This window comes from Maniola jurtina, chromosome 14 (genome assembly GCF_905333055.1).
Source record: "Maniola jurtina chromosome 14, ilManJurt1.1, whole genome shotgun sequence".
Lineage (NCBI taxonomy): Eukaryota > Metazoa > Arthropoda > Insecta > Lepidoptera > Nymphalidae > Maniola > Maniola jurtina.
The window spans coordinates 3,635,880-3,654,307 of record NC_060042.1 but is presented as its reverse complement, the minus strand read 5'-3'; the positions used below and the strand labels follow the sequence as shown (position 1 = coordinate 3,654,307).

The following is an 18,428-nucleotide window of genomic DNA, read 5'->3' as shown; positions in this document are numbered from 1 at the left end:
ATGTTCACGGATTAAAGAAAGAGTGCGAATTTTGTACTTTTGTAATTTGAAAAACTCTTTTACCATTAGAAACGTACACTATTCCAGATGGTCATAAGCTATATAAAGTATGTACTTAGGATAGAATATTGTGCAGTAGGCTCTTCTCAGACTTAGACGCGTTTGAAACCCTCGTAGCTATAGTTTTAAATTCGTAATTAATTATCACCACTATACCGTACAAATATAACAATTCCGATCATCAAAAGGAGTACAATAGTACCTACTTTGAATAAATGATTTTGACTCTTAACTTTTGACAACCCGGGCGAAGTAGGGGGGGTCCGCTAGTTTACATAATATAAGATACGTACCTGGAGACCAGTAATCTGTTGCTTGGCCTTCGTAATCTGCATAGAAAACTGCATCGCGACGGACGAGTTCGGCTTCGGTATGGCCAGCGTGTGCTGCTGTACCAGGTGCTGCAGCACTTTGATCTACGACAAATTAAACATCGTGCTTATTCGGTACTTTTCACTTCTCATGCTCGTTAAGATCTTCTTTATGCTGCCAGCTGTAAGCGGACTAACACTGGAATTCATGGTCAATATAGGGGATTCTATAGATGACAATTCAGATAACATGTGATACGACCTTAGTGCATTGCATACAGACTAAATATGACATGATATGTCCTTTGAATCCTCTTAAGAGTATCCTCTAATGAAGCCCCCCATCTTGACTATGAATTCCAGTGTAAAACTAATTTTTATGCTGTCGTGTACTGTGGTTATAAGGAAAATTTAGTGCCTGAGCTTAGTCTTAACTGAGTCTCTTGTGTAACTTTGCTCCCCTGGTACTTTATTAATTTAAGCTACAGATGGTGTCACGTCAAAATGATTTACGACCTTGAACTGACACAGTGGGAGATGTATCGATCTATATGTATATTTCGCGTCTCGTTAAAATGCCTCCGACCGTATACCTGCGCAGTGGGTGATTTATCAATCTATTGCTAGTGCATACGCAATAATCAGAAGAGGTGAAATCAGCTCACCCATAGATCAGAGTCTTGAATATCACTGTTTCATTTACTTGCAATCTAAGTAAAAAGAAGAATGTATGACTCGATCATAAAACCAATTTTATCGACTTAAATATTTGCCCTCACCTTCGGCTCAGGTGAGATAAACGTCTCGGATAAAATGGCTTGTTTTATGCCTCTACTGTACAATCTACTATTTTCTCCCACTTGCTCGGAAATTGCTTCATTATACACAAAACCTTTATAAATCTACCTTTTTTACCTAAACTATTGGCTAAAGAGTTAGTTACTAATTAGTAGTAGTTAGTAGTAAAGCCATCGTGAAAACCATATGAAAAGCCATATTATAGTAGTTTCAAATATTATCGCAAAAAGACAGACAAACTCAGTAATAAAGTAGTGATATCGGTAATTTTATCGGTCTGATTCCCGAGGTCAACATAAATCCAAACAACATAAGATATGTATCAATCAACACAACTAAAGTTAGAAATGTAAAGTCGTCGTTAGATATTTATCCTTTCGTAGTAGAACGGCCCATAAAGTGATTTGCATACAATAGATAATTGGCATAACGACCCCAGCCGACTGTGAATACCGAATCACGAACAGAGATCTACTTTGAAGTGTCGAACTGAATTAAATTCAAACGATAAATTAGAAGGCCTCGACACAGGTGGTTTCCTTTCGAATACAGAGAGATTGTAAAGGCGGGTAATTTTATACTATTAAATCTTTATGATCTAAACTTATTTGCAACTTATTCAAACATGATCTAAACTTATTTGCAACTTATTCAAACAACAACCCTCTGCAGAGTTGGGCCTGGTATCCACCAGAGCGGAGATGGGCGGAGATGTATTTAGCAAACCAATCAGATTATTGTTACATGACGTGATAACTTTTTCGCATCATCTATCAGATCTATCAGTAATGTCTGGTCTGCTAAACATAAGATCTGCGCCCATATGGATACCGGGCCTTAGTTTGATATTGGCGTCGATTCTGATATTTTTCTCTTGGCTAAATTTAGAGTATCGGCATCCTTTTCTTTTTAATATTACTAAAAAAGGACGGAAGATGAATTCTAAATTTAAAAACTTAATTTTTGCACTCTACAAATTTAAACATCTGCCAAGTTTCATGATTCTAGGTCAACAGGAATTACCCTATAGGCTTTTCTTGACAGAAACGACAGACAGACAACGGAGTGATCCTATAAGTGTTCCTTTTTTTCTTTTGAGGTACGAAACCGATGACGCGATTATCCATAAATAGATGTCCGCAATCACAATTACTCAATAAAACGAAACATATTTGTATACAACATACATAAATAGGACTGTATAGCATGCGGTTTGTTTGCAAACAGCTTCCTTTTCACTGGAACTAATGACTCATGCCATCATTTACTACGCGTAATGTTACGCAACGCCCTTTCAATCTGAGCTTGTTTGTAAACAAATTATTTCGTTTATTTTTATATACCGTTAAATCTGCTTTTCCACTTGAATACAAAGGTATAGATAAGGTTTAGGGGATTTACAATATAGGGTATCTTGTTGACCTAGAGTCATGCCAGAAACGAAGTTTCACAGCACAAGTGAAGAAAAAGAATCCGAAAATCGCTAATCAAAATATTTATTTGCCAATACAAACTTACATTATTGCAGTTGAGGAGATAATTTAAGCAACAAAATAATCAGCATTCCAAGAAACCCTTGGTGCGCGAGGGTACCCGAAGGGATGCCAACGGGACCCTATTACTCCGCTGTCCGTCCAAAGGTCCGTATGTTTGTCAGCGGGCTATATCTCGTAAACCGTAATAGGTAGGGATGAAATTTTCACAGAATGTGTATTTCAATACGCTATAACAATAAAAAAAAATTAAAATGGCCGCCATAAAATTAAAAAAATGAAAGTGTTATGTCTTGTACGATGAATACACAGCCCTTCCTGTGTCCGACTCATACTTGGCCGATTTTTATTTATACGAAGGTGATGACAAGTACTTCCGACTCCTGAGTGAGGTATTTCTTAGCGGTCATGCAAGGCAAGCTGTAAGTGATGCAAGTAAACTTACTTGCTGCAGTAGCTGGTTAAGCAGGACCAGAGTCTGTGGCGCCAGCGGTTGGTTCAAGATCTGGTGGTTCAAGTACCCGGCAGAGACGGCCATTTGGATCTGTTGCACGAGCATGCGCAGTTGAGCCGTGCTAGGCTGACCGCTGCTTCCTGTTCCACTGTTGACAAAAGAGGTTTTTCTAAACTAAATGGAGGTTTTCCAAAAATAAATAAAACTAGGATCAATTGAGAATTTTGGACAGAAATAAACGTTGCTTCTTGTTCAACTGTTGACAAAAAAGGCTTACGAGGTTTTTCTCAACAAGTAGAGGTTTTTTTCAACTAAATAGAGGTTTTCCAAAAATAAATCAAACTAGGATGAATTGAGAATTTTAGACAGGAGTAAGATCTAAGCTGAGCTAAGCTTTCAAAGCTTTTTATGGGCACCAGTTGATGGACTTACTATTACTATAATAATATTATAAATACGAAAGTGTGTCTGTCTGCCTGTCTGCTAGCTTTTCACGACCTAACAGTTGATCTGATTTTGATGAAATTTTGTAGTCACCTAACATCCCGGGGACGGACATGGGTGACCGGAATTAAAGAGTTTCCACAGGATTCTTAAAGGCTCATCCGTTTGACCGATTTATACGAAGCTTGGTACAGGAGGCAAGTAGCTTGCGTCCCATAAATTGACAACTTTTTATTTCGGAACAGCAAATAGTTTCCACTGAATTCTTAAAAAAAAACTAAAGCTTTGAAAGTGTTTGTGGGCAACTGTTGGACAACAATCAAAAATCTTTGGTCTTGAACTACATTAAAAAGTGAAAAATGTAGTGCCATAGAACATTATGAAAGGGATTACTATGAAAAGAAGAAAGAAAGAAATGTACTAGGGCAAAGAATTTAGGGCATTTTAAGTATGCAATTTTTAAATTAAAAAAGTAAGTATGTAAAATTTGTTCCACAATTCCGAACAACATGCGATGGGGCAGCTTGGAAATTCATATCTAATAAATAAGTCAATCGTGTCAAGGCGATACACCCTCTAATTACTGCTGCTACATATACTTCTGTCTATTACTTAGACCAGCCAGTCTATAAGCGATAGTTTGTGCCTGCCCTAATAATTGCCTTCAATCAATAATTTGAAGGGGAGATTTTCAATCAACTTCAAAGAAATCAAACATTTTGGGGTTTCTTTCATTTTATTCAGACGTCGCCATCGCGTTGCACTCATTAATACGTTTGTATGGAGAAGCGAATAAGAAAATATTATGTAACTTTAAATCCTGGTCAGATAAGAAATGGTTACGAAATTATTTAACGTATTTGTCTAGTTTTGTCACAGGCCTTAGTATAACTTTTCCCATAAAATTACTAAGTACTAGTACCTACATAGAACACCAGTACTTCCTAATTCCGTGAATTTCCCAGGCTGCAGTGAATGAGTGTTACCAGTGCAGTATCAAAGCAGTTAATGTCATTTACTACGAACGGCAAAAAGATACCCTAACTCCCGAGTTATTTGATTTTTAACTTTAATAGTTCATTCACAAAGGCTGTGTAAGCGGAGACGTAGCGCGTACCATTGCGTTGTAATGTATGGAACTGTATGAAACATGGCACGCCGCTTGCATAAAGCGTAGACGTATGCATAACCCGGTGTGTTAGGGGTGTACGCGCGTCGCTACGCACTTGTCACGTGTACGCAATTGGTGTGAATCGGCCTTCAAACTTGACACTCATGACAGTTTGACAGTCAATGCAGAAATCTAAATTATTCAGAACTAGAGGATGCCCGTGACTTCATCCGCGTGGATGTAGCTTTTTAAGGATCCCGTAGGAACTGTTTAATTTTCCGGGATAAAAGTTGCCTATGTCAATAACAGAGACGCAAGCTACCTCGGTACCCATACAAATCGGTAAGCGGATGGATCTTTAGGAATCCCGTGGGAACTCTTTGATTTTTCGAGATAAAAAGTAGCCTATGTCCATCTCCGGGATATAAGCTAACTCTGTACCAAACGTCAAAAGTTGGGCTGTGAAAAGGTAGCAGACAGACAGAGAGACAGACACACTTTCGCATTTATAATATTAGTATAGAAGTATGGATAGAATGTTAGCAATGGGAATGACGATTGTCCGAACTTTTGTCGCTGATTCATTAATCAAAATTCAATGATTTTGTTAATTATTTTTTTATAGAATTATTGTGCAATCAAATAATATGAATTGAAATCTTGGAATACACAACAACATAATCTGAATCGTTATCTCAATAAATAAATATACAACTCTTATCTCATTTGTAAACTTAAAAATATTTTGCAATCAGCATCTGTTTCACCCAGTTAAGTGATAAACATAATTTCAAATAAGCAAGAACTTTTTCATTCAAGTTGTTTGACCAAATGCCTAGAACTACTGTTTCCTTTTTTTTTCAAAATGCAGAATGGAAGCAACTCAGCTTTTGATTTTTTTTTAGGGTTCCATACCACAAAAGGAGAAACGGAACCCTCATAAGATCACTTTGTTGTCTGTCTGTCTGGCCTATAAGAAAACCTATAGGATAATTCCTGTTGACCTAGAATCATGAAATTTGGCAGGTAGGTAGGTAGGTCTTATAGCACAAGTAAAGGAATAAATCCGAAAATCGTGAATTTGTAGTTACATCATTTAAAAAAAATTAAAATGTGTTTAAATCAAAGTAAGATAACTATACTAAGTTGGGTAACATATGAAAGGGATTTACCTGTATATTCTAAAAAAAATAGATTTTTATTTATTTTTATGCATACTAGTTTTTGATTTATCGTGAAAAATGTCGGAAAAATACGGATAAAATATCGAATAAATAATGTACGGAACCCTCGGTGCGAGAGTCTAACTCACACTTGGCCGGTTTTTCTTATTGATAATAATCAGAATATGATCCTTATGAGAGCAATAAGTGAGCGGTAATTTTTTTATACTGGGTATTGACATTCATGGTATAGAGATTTAGAAGTGTCCAATGTTCAAGACTAAATTAACCAATACCTTACCTTGGTTGGTACGTATGTAGCAGGTTGTCGTCTTCGTCTATTGTAGCTCTCATGGGGATTAAGGTCAGGGCCAAACTGCAGATTTCTAGGACTGTCCAATATCCAGGCAAAATTGACACTTGCCTTCTTCCTTCCTCTAGGCTGGTTTCCGCATTTTCTTACCTTCTTATAAGGATTGGAAAGTTCTAGAGCTCACCTATTCGGGTTGTAAGAGGGATGATGCTGCACGGAAGGCGGTGGTGGCTGGTTGAGCAGCTTCTGCACGACAGCGGGCGGCACCGAAGGCACGGTGGGCTGTGGCTGGAAGGGCCCGTGGTGGAAATGGTCGTCACGTCTCCAGCCATCTCCACGTGCGGCTACTAGTGCTTCCAAGGCTTCCTCGGCATTCATGTCGCGGCTGCGGAGCGCTGCCTCCACATCTTCCTTCTTGTAGCCCAACTCGACGAGGTATCTGCCAAATAAATTTAATATTAAGAATTCTGTTTTACTGATTATATTCATTTACTGTAGAGTCAGCTACAATGCTAGGTTAGCACCTGTCCATAGCCGCTTACACTGGCGGGCACACACCTAACTTAGTAGATATTTGTACAAATAATGTCTAGTCAGTGCACTAAGACTAAAGAAACCTTAAGAAATATGAGTTGTAACCAATATATAAATTTGAACATTGTTATGTATTTATTTAGGTCATAAAAGAAGACTTCTAAGCTGAAAAAAACTTTGGAACATTGACCTAAAAGTCACTACATACAATTAATTAGTTATACCAATGATGCCTGAGGAAAGATCTTAATCAGGCCAAATAAAAAAGAAATTACATAATGCAGAAGCCAAAGGGAATTAATACCGAATTCCTCCTAGTACAATAACTATGTGATGCCTTAGGAAAGATCTTACATCAGTTCTAATAAAACAAAAGACTATATAATCCACACAAGCCAAAGGGATAATATTTCATTTCAAATATTATTTGCTTTGCAAGCTAGAATATTCTATTCTTCCTATTGAGGCTTCCCAAAATCTGTTACTAGGAATCCGAAGAACTAACATGACCCCCTGTAACCCATACATAAGGAATAGATAAAAATAAAGTATAACCAACCTAAACTGCTTGCTGTTCCACACCATCTCCTTGGGCAGCTGCTTGCCATGGGGCATTGCGCTCTGAGGAGGCTTGGGTCCACCCCACTCTCCAATGTCATCAGGCCAGGCAGCAGGTCCACTGGGTTTTGGCTTAGGGACTGGCCATAGAGCTGGGCCAGACGCATCGGGCCAAGCAGGGACGTCTCTTTCCCCCCATCCAGTGGCGTGAGGTTCCTCCCAGGACCCGTTTCTCTGGGAATGGGCTCCCCACACCGCATCAGGCTTGGTGGGTGCGGGTGCGATTCTTTGGGATGCGGGCGGGCCTTGGGGTGCTCCTCGAGACATGCCGCCCATACCGCGTTGCCATAGTGATGTGCCGTCGTCAAAACCGGTGCCGGTACGACGCGCCGCTGGTGGGGAGGGCTCTTCCCATCCAGATGACTTGATCGGTTCTTTGGGGCCCTGATTGAAAATAAACACATATTAAACATCTAAATACGAATGCATTGCCAAGTATAAAGGATTAGGGATGTTATGGCTATATAATTTCGGATCCGGATATGGATATTGGTAAAAAATAATATCGGTTACGGTTATGGATATTAAATTATTTCGGATTATCCGATAGTTTCGGTTACGGATATTAATTTTTTAAGGAACTGTAAAATGTGAACTGATGAAGGTGTCGCATTCCAGCGGAGTGCACAGTTAATTCGTACGAGTGTAGTATTTAGTTAGACTCCGCCCTATCCGAAACTATCCAAAACTTTTATTACGGATTCAGTTACGGTTACGGATATTTTTTTATTTCGGATATCCGATAGTTTCGGTTACGGATATGGATATCCATAACAACACTATAAAGGATGCTATATTTTTTTATAATTTTTATGAAAGTGTTTTTACCTACACTTCAAGGAAAGTAAATAATTTTTTTTTAAATATGTATCAGAAATTGCATTTTCCTGGCGGTTCCACAATTATTGATATGTATTGAAAAATTATTTAAAGGACGCTAGTTGTACGGTAGTTGTATTCATAAATCTATATTATTGTATATTTATGGATAAAGCACTCATAGCACCTACTTGAACCAAATATCTACTTATCGCTATACCACTTCAACTAACTCAAAGTTGAAGTTTGGTATCCTATAATAGTGTATGCATCGGCGTGTATAAAAAATTAAACATTTTAGTGATAATAAATATGATCAATTTTGAATCTAGCAAGGACTAGTTAATTGCAAATGTGATTCTATATTAAACAACTATTAATTTACATCTAGGCAATTACAGCACAACAATGTTAATAGAAATAAATTAAGTATGATTTGATTTGAGATTTTGAAAAAAGTTTACCTGTGCACCCCATTGGTTAACACTGCTAGCGGGCATCATCTTATTAGGCCCGCTAGGATGTTGATGATGCTGGCTCCACATATCTCCATTGAGTCGCCCCGAGATTCCTCCGCGCAAGTCATGGCGCGGGTCCGCGGGCTGCTGCCTCGGGTCTGGAGTACGATGAGGGTCCAGTCTCGGGTCAGAAGGCCTGTGAGGTTCACCCCAAGCATTCCAGTCGTCTTTCTTCGGTACTGCCCATTGCTGCGTATGTTGGGGAGGTCCAGCCGGCCATTGCTGGGGAGGAGGAGCCCCCGTCCAAACGTTCCCAGTATCCGCAGCGTCATCATCTTCGCCCCATGTGCCCCCGATATTCGTCGTAGGGGTGTGTCCCCATGGAGTCTTCGAAGCGGGCTGCGGCGGAGGCTGTCCCCCGTTCCTCAAATTAGCCTCCCAAAGATCAGTTCCGAGAAAAGCACCATTATTAATACTCGGCTTCCAAGCCGGTTGGGCTCCAGCGGTGGCAGGCTCAACTTTCGAACCCGGTTCGGGGGACCCAGGCACATCCCAATTAGTATCTTGGTTCACGTGTTGCTATAAATAATAAGTCGTAATTTAAAAAAAAAAATACGACTGCCCACCAATGAGCAAACTAAAAAGTAAAATTTGAAAATGGCGCTGCCATGTTGAATTTTTTTCTTTAAAGCTAGTGTCACTTGGCATGATGTAAGGATTCTAACAACGATAACCCTGAAAATACCACACTCTTTTTTGGGCAGTCGTATAAAAATAAGGTTTCTCTCTCTTTTGTTGATTTCTAAAGAGGAATCTTTGCCAAAATGCTACATAATTCTGTCTTTACATACTGATTTATGATTATTTCCATCTGTGCTAAGAAAAGGCGACAATAAAGAACGACAATTTACAGACACCACCCAGATGCTGTAGAGAAGTGCTTTCATAAAGTGTAACAATTTATTAAGTTACATAATAGAAACAGAAGTTTATATTCCAAGCTTCTGTTGTTTACGTTTGGTAAGGTGAAATTCAAAGAGTAATTTTGGCATTCAAATGTAAATAACTCATGGCAAGCCAATCCTTCGCCCACGGTATTACATTGTTAAAATATTAAATGTGGATAACATTTACATTTAAAATCGTAGATCTGTCGTCAGTAAACGGTACCTACGAGTACAGCTACTATGTCGCAAATGTAACTAACCAAGTGAGGTAGGTCATTCAGTTAAAAATAGACCAAAAATTGCATACAGTCTGAGGCCTGTATTAAAATTTCGAAAAGGAACTCTTATAGGATCACTTAGTTGTCTGTCTGTCCGTCTGTCGTGTTTGTCAAGAAAACCTATAGGATATTTCATGAACAAATAATAATATAATTAGTATTTTTTAATTTTCAAAGTAAGATAACTATACTAAGTGGATTTTTATTTATTTTTATGCATAATAGTTTTTGATTTATTGTGCAAAATGTCCAAAAAATATCGAGTACGGAACCCTCGGTGCGCGAATCTGACTCGCATTTGGCCGGTTTTTTTAATGATATTATTGTTATGCATATGTGTTGTTTCGCAATCGCACCTTTTTTTTTCTTGACTGTATAAAATCTATAGAATACTTTGGATTTGTCATGTTTATGACATCATAATATTATAGTGTTCCAATATATACGCAGAACACGAAGCCAAAGACCTCATTTATCAAAATTTTCACAATATCAGGAGCGACAATACAATACAATGGAATTCTATACATTCAAACATTCAGTGTCAAACACATTACCCATCCTTTGCTTTGCCGTAGCCGGATAAAAATAGATACAACTCGGTCGCGCTAAGCTTGCACCTCGCTGGAATGTGGTGCCTCTCCCACTTACCCGCTCACCTCCCCGCGGTCGTCTTGTCGCGTCAGTACGGTTCGCATGCCGTACCTAAACGTCAGTGTGACGTAATCAACGCAAGGTGCAAACTTAGCTTGGCTGAGTAGTAGAAAGGATATTAAAATTGTTATAAAAGAGATACTTACGCCTCCCCAGCCATCCTGGCTGTACAACGCCTCTCGCATGGAGTTCAGCTGTTCTATTTTCGCCGAGGAATTGTTATTCGAATTCCCGTTACTGCCATTCGAAGACGGCCCGTTTGTGCTCGCGGGGTTGGCACCATTGCCGTTAGCGTTGGCAGCATTGTTTGTGCCTGCAATCATTTGGACAATGTTACTACGCTGGACACCCGATTGATTCATGTACAAGTAGTAGTGGTGATAGATCTGGGCGCAGGAACATGTTCCCTTAGCTTACTAAGTAGTCAAATCGCTTCTCGCATAAGGCCAAGACTTCCTTTACAAGAACCCGATGCCAACAAACCTAAAGCGCAGGCCATATTGGGAGCGAAGCGAAACGAATCTCTAAGTTCGTTTCACTCGCTTACTAAGGTACGAATAACTAGCTTAGTTTGGCTCTGGAACCGAAACTAACCGAACTTAGACTGAGATTAATAGAGTGCACTTTGACTTTGCTCGGACTTAAGACACTGTTAGAACGAGACAGCGTTCTACCGCTGGCATAGATCTAAGCCTAAGCAGTCAAAGTGCGGTCTATAGATTTCAATCTAAGATTTGTTTCGCTTCATTCCTAATGTGGCCTGGGCTTTAGTTAGTGTAAAAAAAATCGCATAAAAGCCTTACCAGCGCCGCACCGGCCGTGCCGCCATTTTGTGTATTATACGGCTCTACGAAGACATTGCAATCCAACATCGATCACTTATAGCAGTGATCGATGCGGCCATCTCATGTACAGAAAGCCTAACCTATGGAATTGTTCTAGCTATTATTGGCAATCGCTCGCATGAGCATGCGATGTGAATAGATCGCGCGATCAAAATGCCCAGGACACTCAATGTTTGTTCGCTAGTTCGTATGATCAATGCGATGCAATTTTCGCATGTTCATGCGATTGCTAATGAGGACGTCGTTTAAGCGAAGAACTATGCATGGTGGCGCTTAAGACATTCTTAAAGCGAACTAGCAAGTGAAAAATCAAACTTAACGCGTTTCTGTGAGACTGTACCTGCCTTTTAAGTGAGAAACATAAGGTTGTATAATAATTGATTAGATTGGACGTATCGCAACGGAATAGGTATGTAGAAGAAAGAAGAAAGTGTACGGGACCTGCAATTTTTCAGTATAGGTTCTGTGAGTAAAAACTGTATGATTGCTAAACTGTGCTGTGACCGAACCATATATTCATGACGTCAGAAAAATCCCACCAAACGCGAACAAAACAATGAAACAATTTGGATTTCAATCCCTGTTGACCTATATTGTAGTTGGATTATTTTATACCTACAAATCAAATACACAATTTTCAGGGTTCCGATCTCTAGAGAAAATAAAGACACCCTTATAGCATCACTTCGATGTCTGTTTGTCAGTCAAAACCCGTCATGGGAATTAAAACCTACACGATACCCGTTGACCTAGGATCATGAAATTCGGCAAGTAGGTATCAGTGTCTTATGAGTTATAGCAAAAGAGAAAAATCCGAAAACTGAATTTGTGGTTACATCATTTAAAAAACATTATTTCATGAACGATGTTATTCACGTACGGAACTCCTTGTGTGCGAGACCGACCCGCGCTTGACCGGTTTTTTTACTTACCATTACTTTGAGGTGCACCATTGTTGTTCTGCTGTGAATTTGGCATATTAGGCGGGGAGGATTGCCAACTCTGCGACGCTGCACTGGTCGGCGGGATCTGATTGCCATTCCCCTTGTTACTGTTCACTATAAGAGACGATCTAAATGTAATAACATCTCGAACTCGCAATTCTGATATCTAATAATAAGTTACCGTTAGTGCTAACTCAGTCGGAACGCGATAAAGATCTGCAACCCTATTCCACAGGCCCGTACGAAGCGATACACTTCCTCGTTTCCAATACGCTCTGCTAGACTATGAAATGCCCTTCGTGCTTCCGTTTTTCCCGCTAGCTATAATATCAATCAAAAGAAGAGTGAATAGGCAGCTAGGACGGCGCGCTCCATCTTAGGCTGCATCATCACTTACTATTTGGTGCGATTGCGCAATTAAGCGCAACAACACAAAAAAAAAACGACAACACTGAATAAACTGTGGAACCAACTACCTTCAACGGTGTTCACACTAGATTTCAACACGATTTATCAAACAAACCCCAGAACAGCCGGCAACGCATTGGCAAGTCCTCTGGTCACTGGTGCTGTAAATATTTATGGGCGGCGGTAATCACTTAACATCAGGTGATCCACCTGCTCGTTTGCTCGCTATATATTAAAAAACTGTTTACAGGTGCAAGATTGCCCACTCCGCAGGCAACATTGTGAAGCATGCTAGCATTTAGCTGGATGTTTTAATAGGGATGTACGACGTCACGTCGATGGGTTTGAGTGATTACCTCCAATAAGATGATCGTTCCTCAGCATTCGACCCTTACCGTGGTAGGAGAATCAGAGTAACCAATGTAGCTAAACGGGTTGCGAAGTGCGAAGGTAAAGTGGCAACGGGCAGGATACAGTTCGAAAAACCGATAGACGTTGGGGTCCAAGGTGCTGGAATGGCGACCTCGCACCGGAAAGCGCAGCGTTGGAAGAGCGCCTACGAGGTGGACAGATGAGAACAAACGAGTCACAGGGAGCCGCTGGATTCAGGCAGCGCAAGACTGTGGCGTGTGGAGATCCCTTCAAGAGACAATGTTGCTGCACTCCTGTCGAGCTCCTTACATGGTAGGTTGACGTCTATTGGTTGATAATCATGATGGATGACTCTGCCCTTCATAAAATTAAAAAAAAATGAAGTCTAGCCACTTACTGTCAGCTTGGGAAGTGGGCGGCCGCTGGGTGTTGTTCCACTGTTGAGTATTATTAGTTCCGTTATTTGTTTGGCCACTGGAATTACCACCCCAATTCGCAGCTGATGGGAAAATACAAAATTATTACTTACTATGTATCTTAATTTTTTCTATGCTAAAATCGTTAGTGGCACAGTTTAGCAATCATACAGTTGGGCGTCGAAGATACCGACTTCCGTTTGAGCGCGTCTAAAAACTTAGAATGTGAGATAGTGACTACTGGCGGACTAGAATGCTTTTAATATTAATAGCAGACTAACCCACACCTCATATTAAGTGATTATCGCCGTCCATGGACATATTTTGCACTCTGCAGCACCAGAGCCGGAAACTCAACTTTACTCTATGGCTTGGAGTTATGTTGATATTTTTAATAATTGTAAATGTGTTGATAAATGAATAGTTTGGATAGATAGTTTACTTAAAAACAATTCTTGTCGCAAAAGAGAAAATAGGCTGTGATTCTAATAGAGTACCAACTGAGGTGTGGTACAGGGACACATCAAAATACATGTGTGCAATGTGTGCAATAACTGCCCACTTTCGTTCCAACTTCTTTCAACCAACATAGTGGTGGCAATCACTTGAGTAAATAAGCCTCTTATCTATGTGATTGTCAAACTATGTTCTTAAGAGACAGTGACTTAATTGTCTACTAAATGATTAGTACTAATAAACTTACTTTTGAATAAAATTTTAAGCTTAACCAGTAGTTGCTACTGTGTTAAGGAATAATTTAATTAACAAGACAGAATGTTTACAATGTTGATTATCTTGTGTGAAAGGTTAACACAACACATAGAAAATAGTAATTTGCTATTATGTATTTATATCTCATTAAATTGCAGTACCATAGGAAAATCCTCAGATTTTTCTAGTACTTTATTGCTAATTGGAATTAATAAAAACCTGTATTTTAAATGGAGCTCTATATTATTTTAAACAACAGTGCTAAGTCTCTTAATTGTCAGGTTTAAAAATGCTATACTTTTCAGTTTCACCATGTTCTTTATAGGAAAATATAGTATTAATATTGACTTGAAAATTTAGAGATTGTGTACAAGAGAATTAGCACCAATTAGAAAAAAAAGCACTAGTACATCTAATTGGAAATTGGAATATAACTAGTAGCTATGGGCCATGAAAGTTGGAAAAGTAAGATGTAGCTCAGTTTTTACACAAAGGGGCATTGCACAATGATATATGCCCCATGCACTGCATCTCAGATGTAATCTAGCCTGAACTGTCAAATCCATTGTGTAGGTGCATCGTTTATAGTGTGTTTAAGTTTGTATGAGGAACATTATGTGAATAATAATGAGATTATTACCATTATTAGATGCAGGCGGGCTGCCCCAGCCACTGGCAGCATTGAGTGAGCTCTCTCCGCCACCAACCAGCCGTAATCTGCGTGGGACTCCCCATGAGTTCGCACCTTCAGTCTTCCTCAATTCTATGAGGATCTCATTCTCCTTATCAAGCAACTCCACCATTGCATCGAATGTTAGCTCACCGTTGGCAAAAGTCTTCACTTTGTGTGGTTGCTTTGGTGTTTCAATACTAACATGCTTCACTTTATTGTCATGGTCGGTTTCAAGAGACTTGTCGTAAGACATATTGATTCGAGTGTTCGTTTTACATATCATTTTATGAGCAGACATATGTTTTAGTAGCGTCTTGTCCGTGCAAGGCTCATCTTGTATAATACAAACTGAGGATTTAAAAGCGTAATCAGACTTGTTCATATACTCCGGCGCTCCCAACGCCATCTTATAGTTTAAGTTAAAGCTACTGAAATACGGGTCACTGTATGAGATACCCTGGACTGTTATGGCGTTAATCTTTAAAGGAATGCAGTAGTTAGGCGTATCGCCAATCATTTGGTTTTGTTGGATACTATCAACAAACTCTACATTATAAATATTATTATCTACCATTTTTACACTAACTCGCTGACTTTCATTCTTCTCTTCGACTCGCTTATAAGCACCAAATTTATTTGTGATCACCACCGACATGGAGGTGGAGTAATTACATTGCATTGGTTCGGTAACAGTATCAATATTGGAATAACAATTATCCTTAATTAAATGTGGAACACATAATATTACAGAAACATTAGACATCAGACAATTATTATAAATAGAATAATTTTCTACAATATCCACCTAGTATTATACTTATTTTCACAGATTGCATATTGTTTCGATTAAGACTAAGTAACAATGGTTCGTAGTGATGCAGTCATAAGCAGGTAGCAGTGTTTGTGCCTCTGGCGAGGGCGGGTGAGATCACCGCTGAAGCTGCTGCGGACACGCCTCAAGCCCCGAGTGGCCCAGCCCTACAACAAAACTGACACTGACACAAGGGAAACCCACTTATTCACTCTATTCAAATGGTCACAGGCATGGCTTAACACCTGCTGAACTTCATTCCTCAGAACAATGAAAGACAATCTTTCACAAAATAAATTTTCAGTAGGAAAAGCATTTGAACCAGTGATCGATGCATTTGACCATTCAAAAGTAACTGTAAAAGTCTATTGAATTAAAAAAAAATACTATTTTAATAAATTTGTTGTAGATTATAGTGAGTGAAGTTAGTAGGTGTAAAACAACACCTGTCAGCATATAAATCAGCCAGAGTACAAATTCAATCACAGAAATTAGGACACAAGTTTGGTGGTGCTAGGGGTGAAAGGTAATTTTGACAAATGACAACTTTGAATTAAAACAGAAACATAGGGCTATTTACCTATGATTTTGACATTTTAATGATTTTTGACATCTGTAAAAATTATCACAAAATCATAGAGCTTGTAAAATTTAAAGAATTGGATCTAAGTATATTATATCTGTCAAGATAGGTACTTACCAAATTACTTAACTCCCATTAACTAATTTACTTAAACATTGCAACTTCATAAGCTTATAATTAATTCATGTTAATGATGTCTAATGATATCCCCAGGAGAACCAAGGTCACTGACAGTGTGACAGACAAGTCAAAGTGGCAATGGGCAGGTCATGCTTGTTGTGGGAACAATGGATGTTAGAGCCGAAATAGACTGGAAACTGCATGGAAGTATGAAGTGTGGGGCACCGTCCAGTTCAATGGGTCGACAATATATAAAACTGGCAGGAAGTGGCTAGATGAAGAAGGCTGAGGACCGGGTGTGGTAGCGCTCATTAGGGAAGGCCTGTCTAGTTGGCAGTGCAATCTCAGGCAGGCACCTCTAACTTAACAGAGGTGCATTTTAAGCAATTCATATCAATTGCTTTAAGAATGAAGGAAAACATTGTGAGGAATTCTGCATGCCGGAGAGTTCTTCATAATGTTCTCAAAGTTGCATGAAATTCAAATTCAAATTATTTTTATTCAATTAAACTTTTACAAGTGCTTTTGAATTGTCAAAATAATGCTGTTCCTACCGAGTCTAAAAGTCCGATAAGCACTTGGTTATAGAGGCTAAATATGGCCTCAGGCTCTAAGCCCTTGTTATTCTGAGACCTGTACACATTAGTGGGCTGGTGATGAGTTGATGATTATCTCAAACAGTGGAAGTAAAGATGCTGATGATTATGATGAACAACTCTGTTGGTCAGAAAGATAATGATGATGGAATGATGATGGAATGGTGATGAATGTTGTCCAGTGTGAAGCGTACATTAAGCATGACAAACTCACCTTTTAGGACGGACGAGAGGCTGAGCTGTATATCACAGATAATGCGGGCTCGGCAGATCCTAACGAGCAGCTTTGCAGTTAGCTCGATCGTTTCACTTTTCTGCGGCAGAAGAAAATACTGGTTATTCACTCCATACAATTTATAAAATGTCAGAATCAATAACAACGTTTCCACTTATGGTTTTGGTTTTATCCTAGTTATTATTATAGGCAATCATAGAGCGATGAGGATATCACCCTGATTTAGGGTGCATTATGCTACACTTCAATAATCATTTAATGTTTATTATCATTTCAAGATCCTAGTCTTGTGACATATCTTGTGTTTGGTTATCAATTTCAAAAAAAAAAACACAAATTAATATCACCTTTCAGTCTCATATAAAAAATGCTAATAAGATTTTATACCTAAAAATTCAGCAATTCCTGAAAAAAAAATTTTGCCTTTTGTATAATAATGTTTCATGTCCAGAAAATACGAAAAATACATCAATCAATTTGGTTGGATACCTAAAAAATAGGGTTACCCTCTGAAGTTCGATTTAACCCCAAATTACGATAACTCCCTGGACCAACATAAAAAAAAAACGCCGTAAATCGTACCAAATAGTAGTCGTTTCGCCCTAAAATAGGGCGAAATTCATGAAAGTGGTAACACTGATCGATAAGGTGACACGAAGAACAAATACTTTTGAGGTTAACTCAAGGACTAGGCATAATAATCGCATAACATCACTGTTTCTCTACTCATTGGGTGAAATTTTGATGTATTCAGATAATTGACCTGACGCGGACACGCAGTTTTGTTATTATTATAACGCGAAGTCGTGAACATGATATTGCGTCGCGGTTTGACTCGATAAGCGCGTTGCTTGTAATCATATCAAATTAGTATGTACCTAGTAACTGTACCGCGATTTGCAACATTCAATTCGCCATTTAGATTTTAGGTGCACTACACACACGGACACAATACACTTTACACTTTGCAAACTTGATTTTGACGAATTCTACATTTTTACATAAAATTATTCTTTTCGCGGCAGGTTACAGATATACCGTGTAAGATAGGTACTTGTGTATTTCGGCCTTGAGACTCGATGTTGAATATCTACAGGCTCGTATATCTACGTTATATATTTATCTACTGTACCTATCTATAGAGTGAAAGTTAGCACGACCTATTAGCCAATAAACGAACAGGAAAATTAATTCTTCTTGATGAAAAACATAAGCAATCATATAAAACACCAAATCAAACCAAAAAAATTGGGAAAATA

At 38.8% G+C, this 18,428-nt stretch overlaps 1 protein-coding gene and 1 long non-coding RNA gene across 10 annotated transcripts in view; both read right to left on the bottom strand.

The window, feature by feature from the left end:
- LOC123871914 overlaps positions 1-18,428 on the bottom strand; it is a 575,184-nt gene that overhangs the window by 65,833 nt on the left and 490,923 nt on the right. The window lies entirely within an intron of this gene.
- Positions 1-18,428, bottom strand: part of LOC123871878 (protein Gawky) — a 29,921-nt gene that overhangs the window by 10,090 nt on the left and 1,403 nt on the right. For 3 of the 9 annotated variants that reach the window (XM_045915890.1, XM_045915889.1, XM_045915893.1), the window contains exons 2-11: positions 17,149-17,248; positions 14,792-15,802; positions 13,422-13,523; positions 12,233-12,358; positions 10,602-10,768; positions 8,583-9,155; positions 7,241-7,683; positions 6,332-6,586; positions 3,108-3,264; positions 354-476 (exon numbers count right to left, since the gene is read on the bottom strand). In XM_045915890.1, the coding sequence (XP_045771846.1) occupies positions 354-476; positions 3,108-3,264; positions 6,332-6,586; positions 7,241-7,683; positions 8,583-9,155; positions 10,602-10,768; positions 12,233-12,358; positions 13,422-13,523; positions 14,792-15,587 (2,742 nt within the window). In that variant the 5' untranslated portion in view covers positions 15,588-15,802; positions 17,149-17,248. Of the gene's footprint in view, positions 1-353; positions 477-3,107; positions 3,265-6,331; positions 6,587-7,240; positions 7,684-8,582; positions 9,156-10,601; positions 10,769-12,232; positions 12,359-13,421; positions 13,524-14,791; positions 15,803-17,148; positions 17,249-18,047; positions 18,234-18,428 lie in introns of those variants that run through there. The other 6 variants (XM_045915892.1, XM_045915894.1, XM_045915895.1 and 3 more) reach the window with 6 other exon arrangements.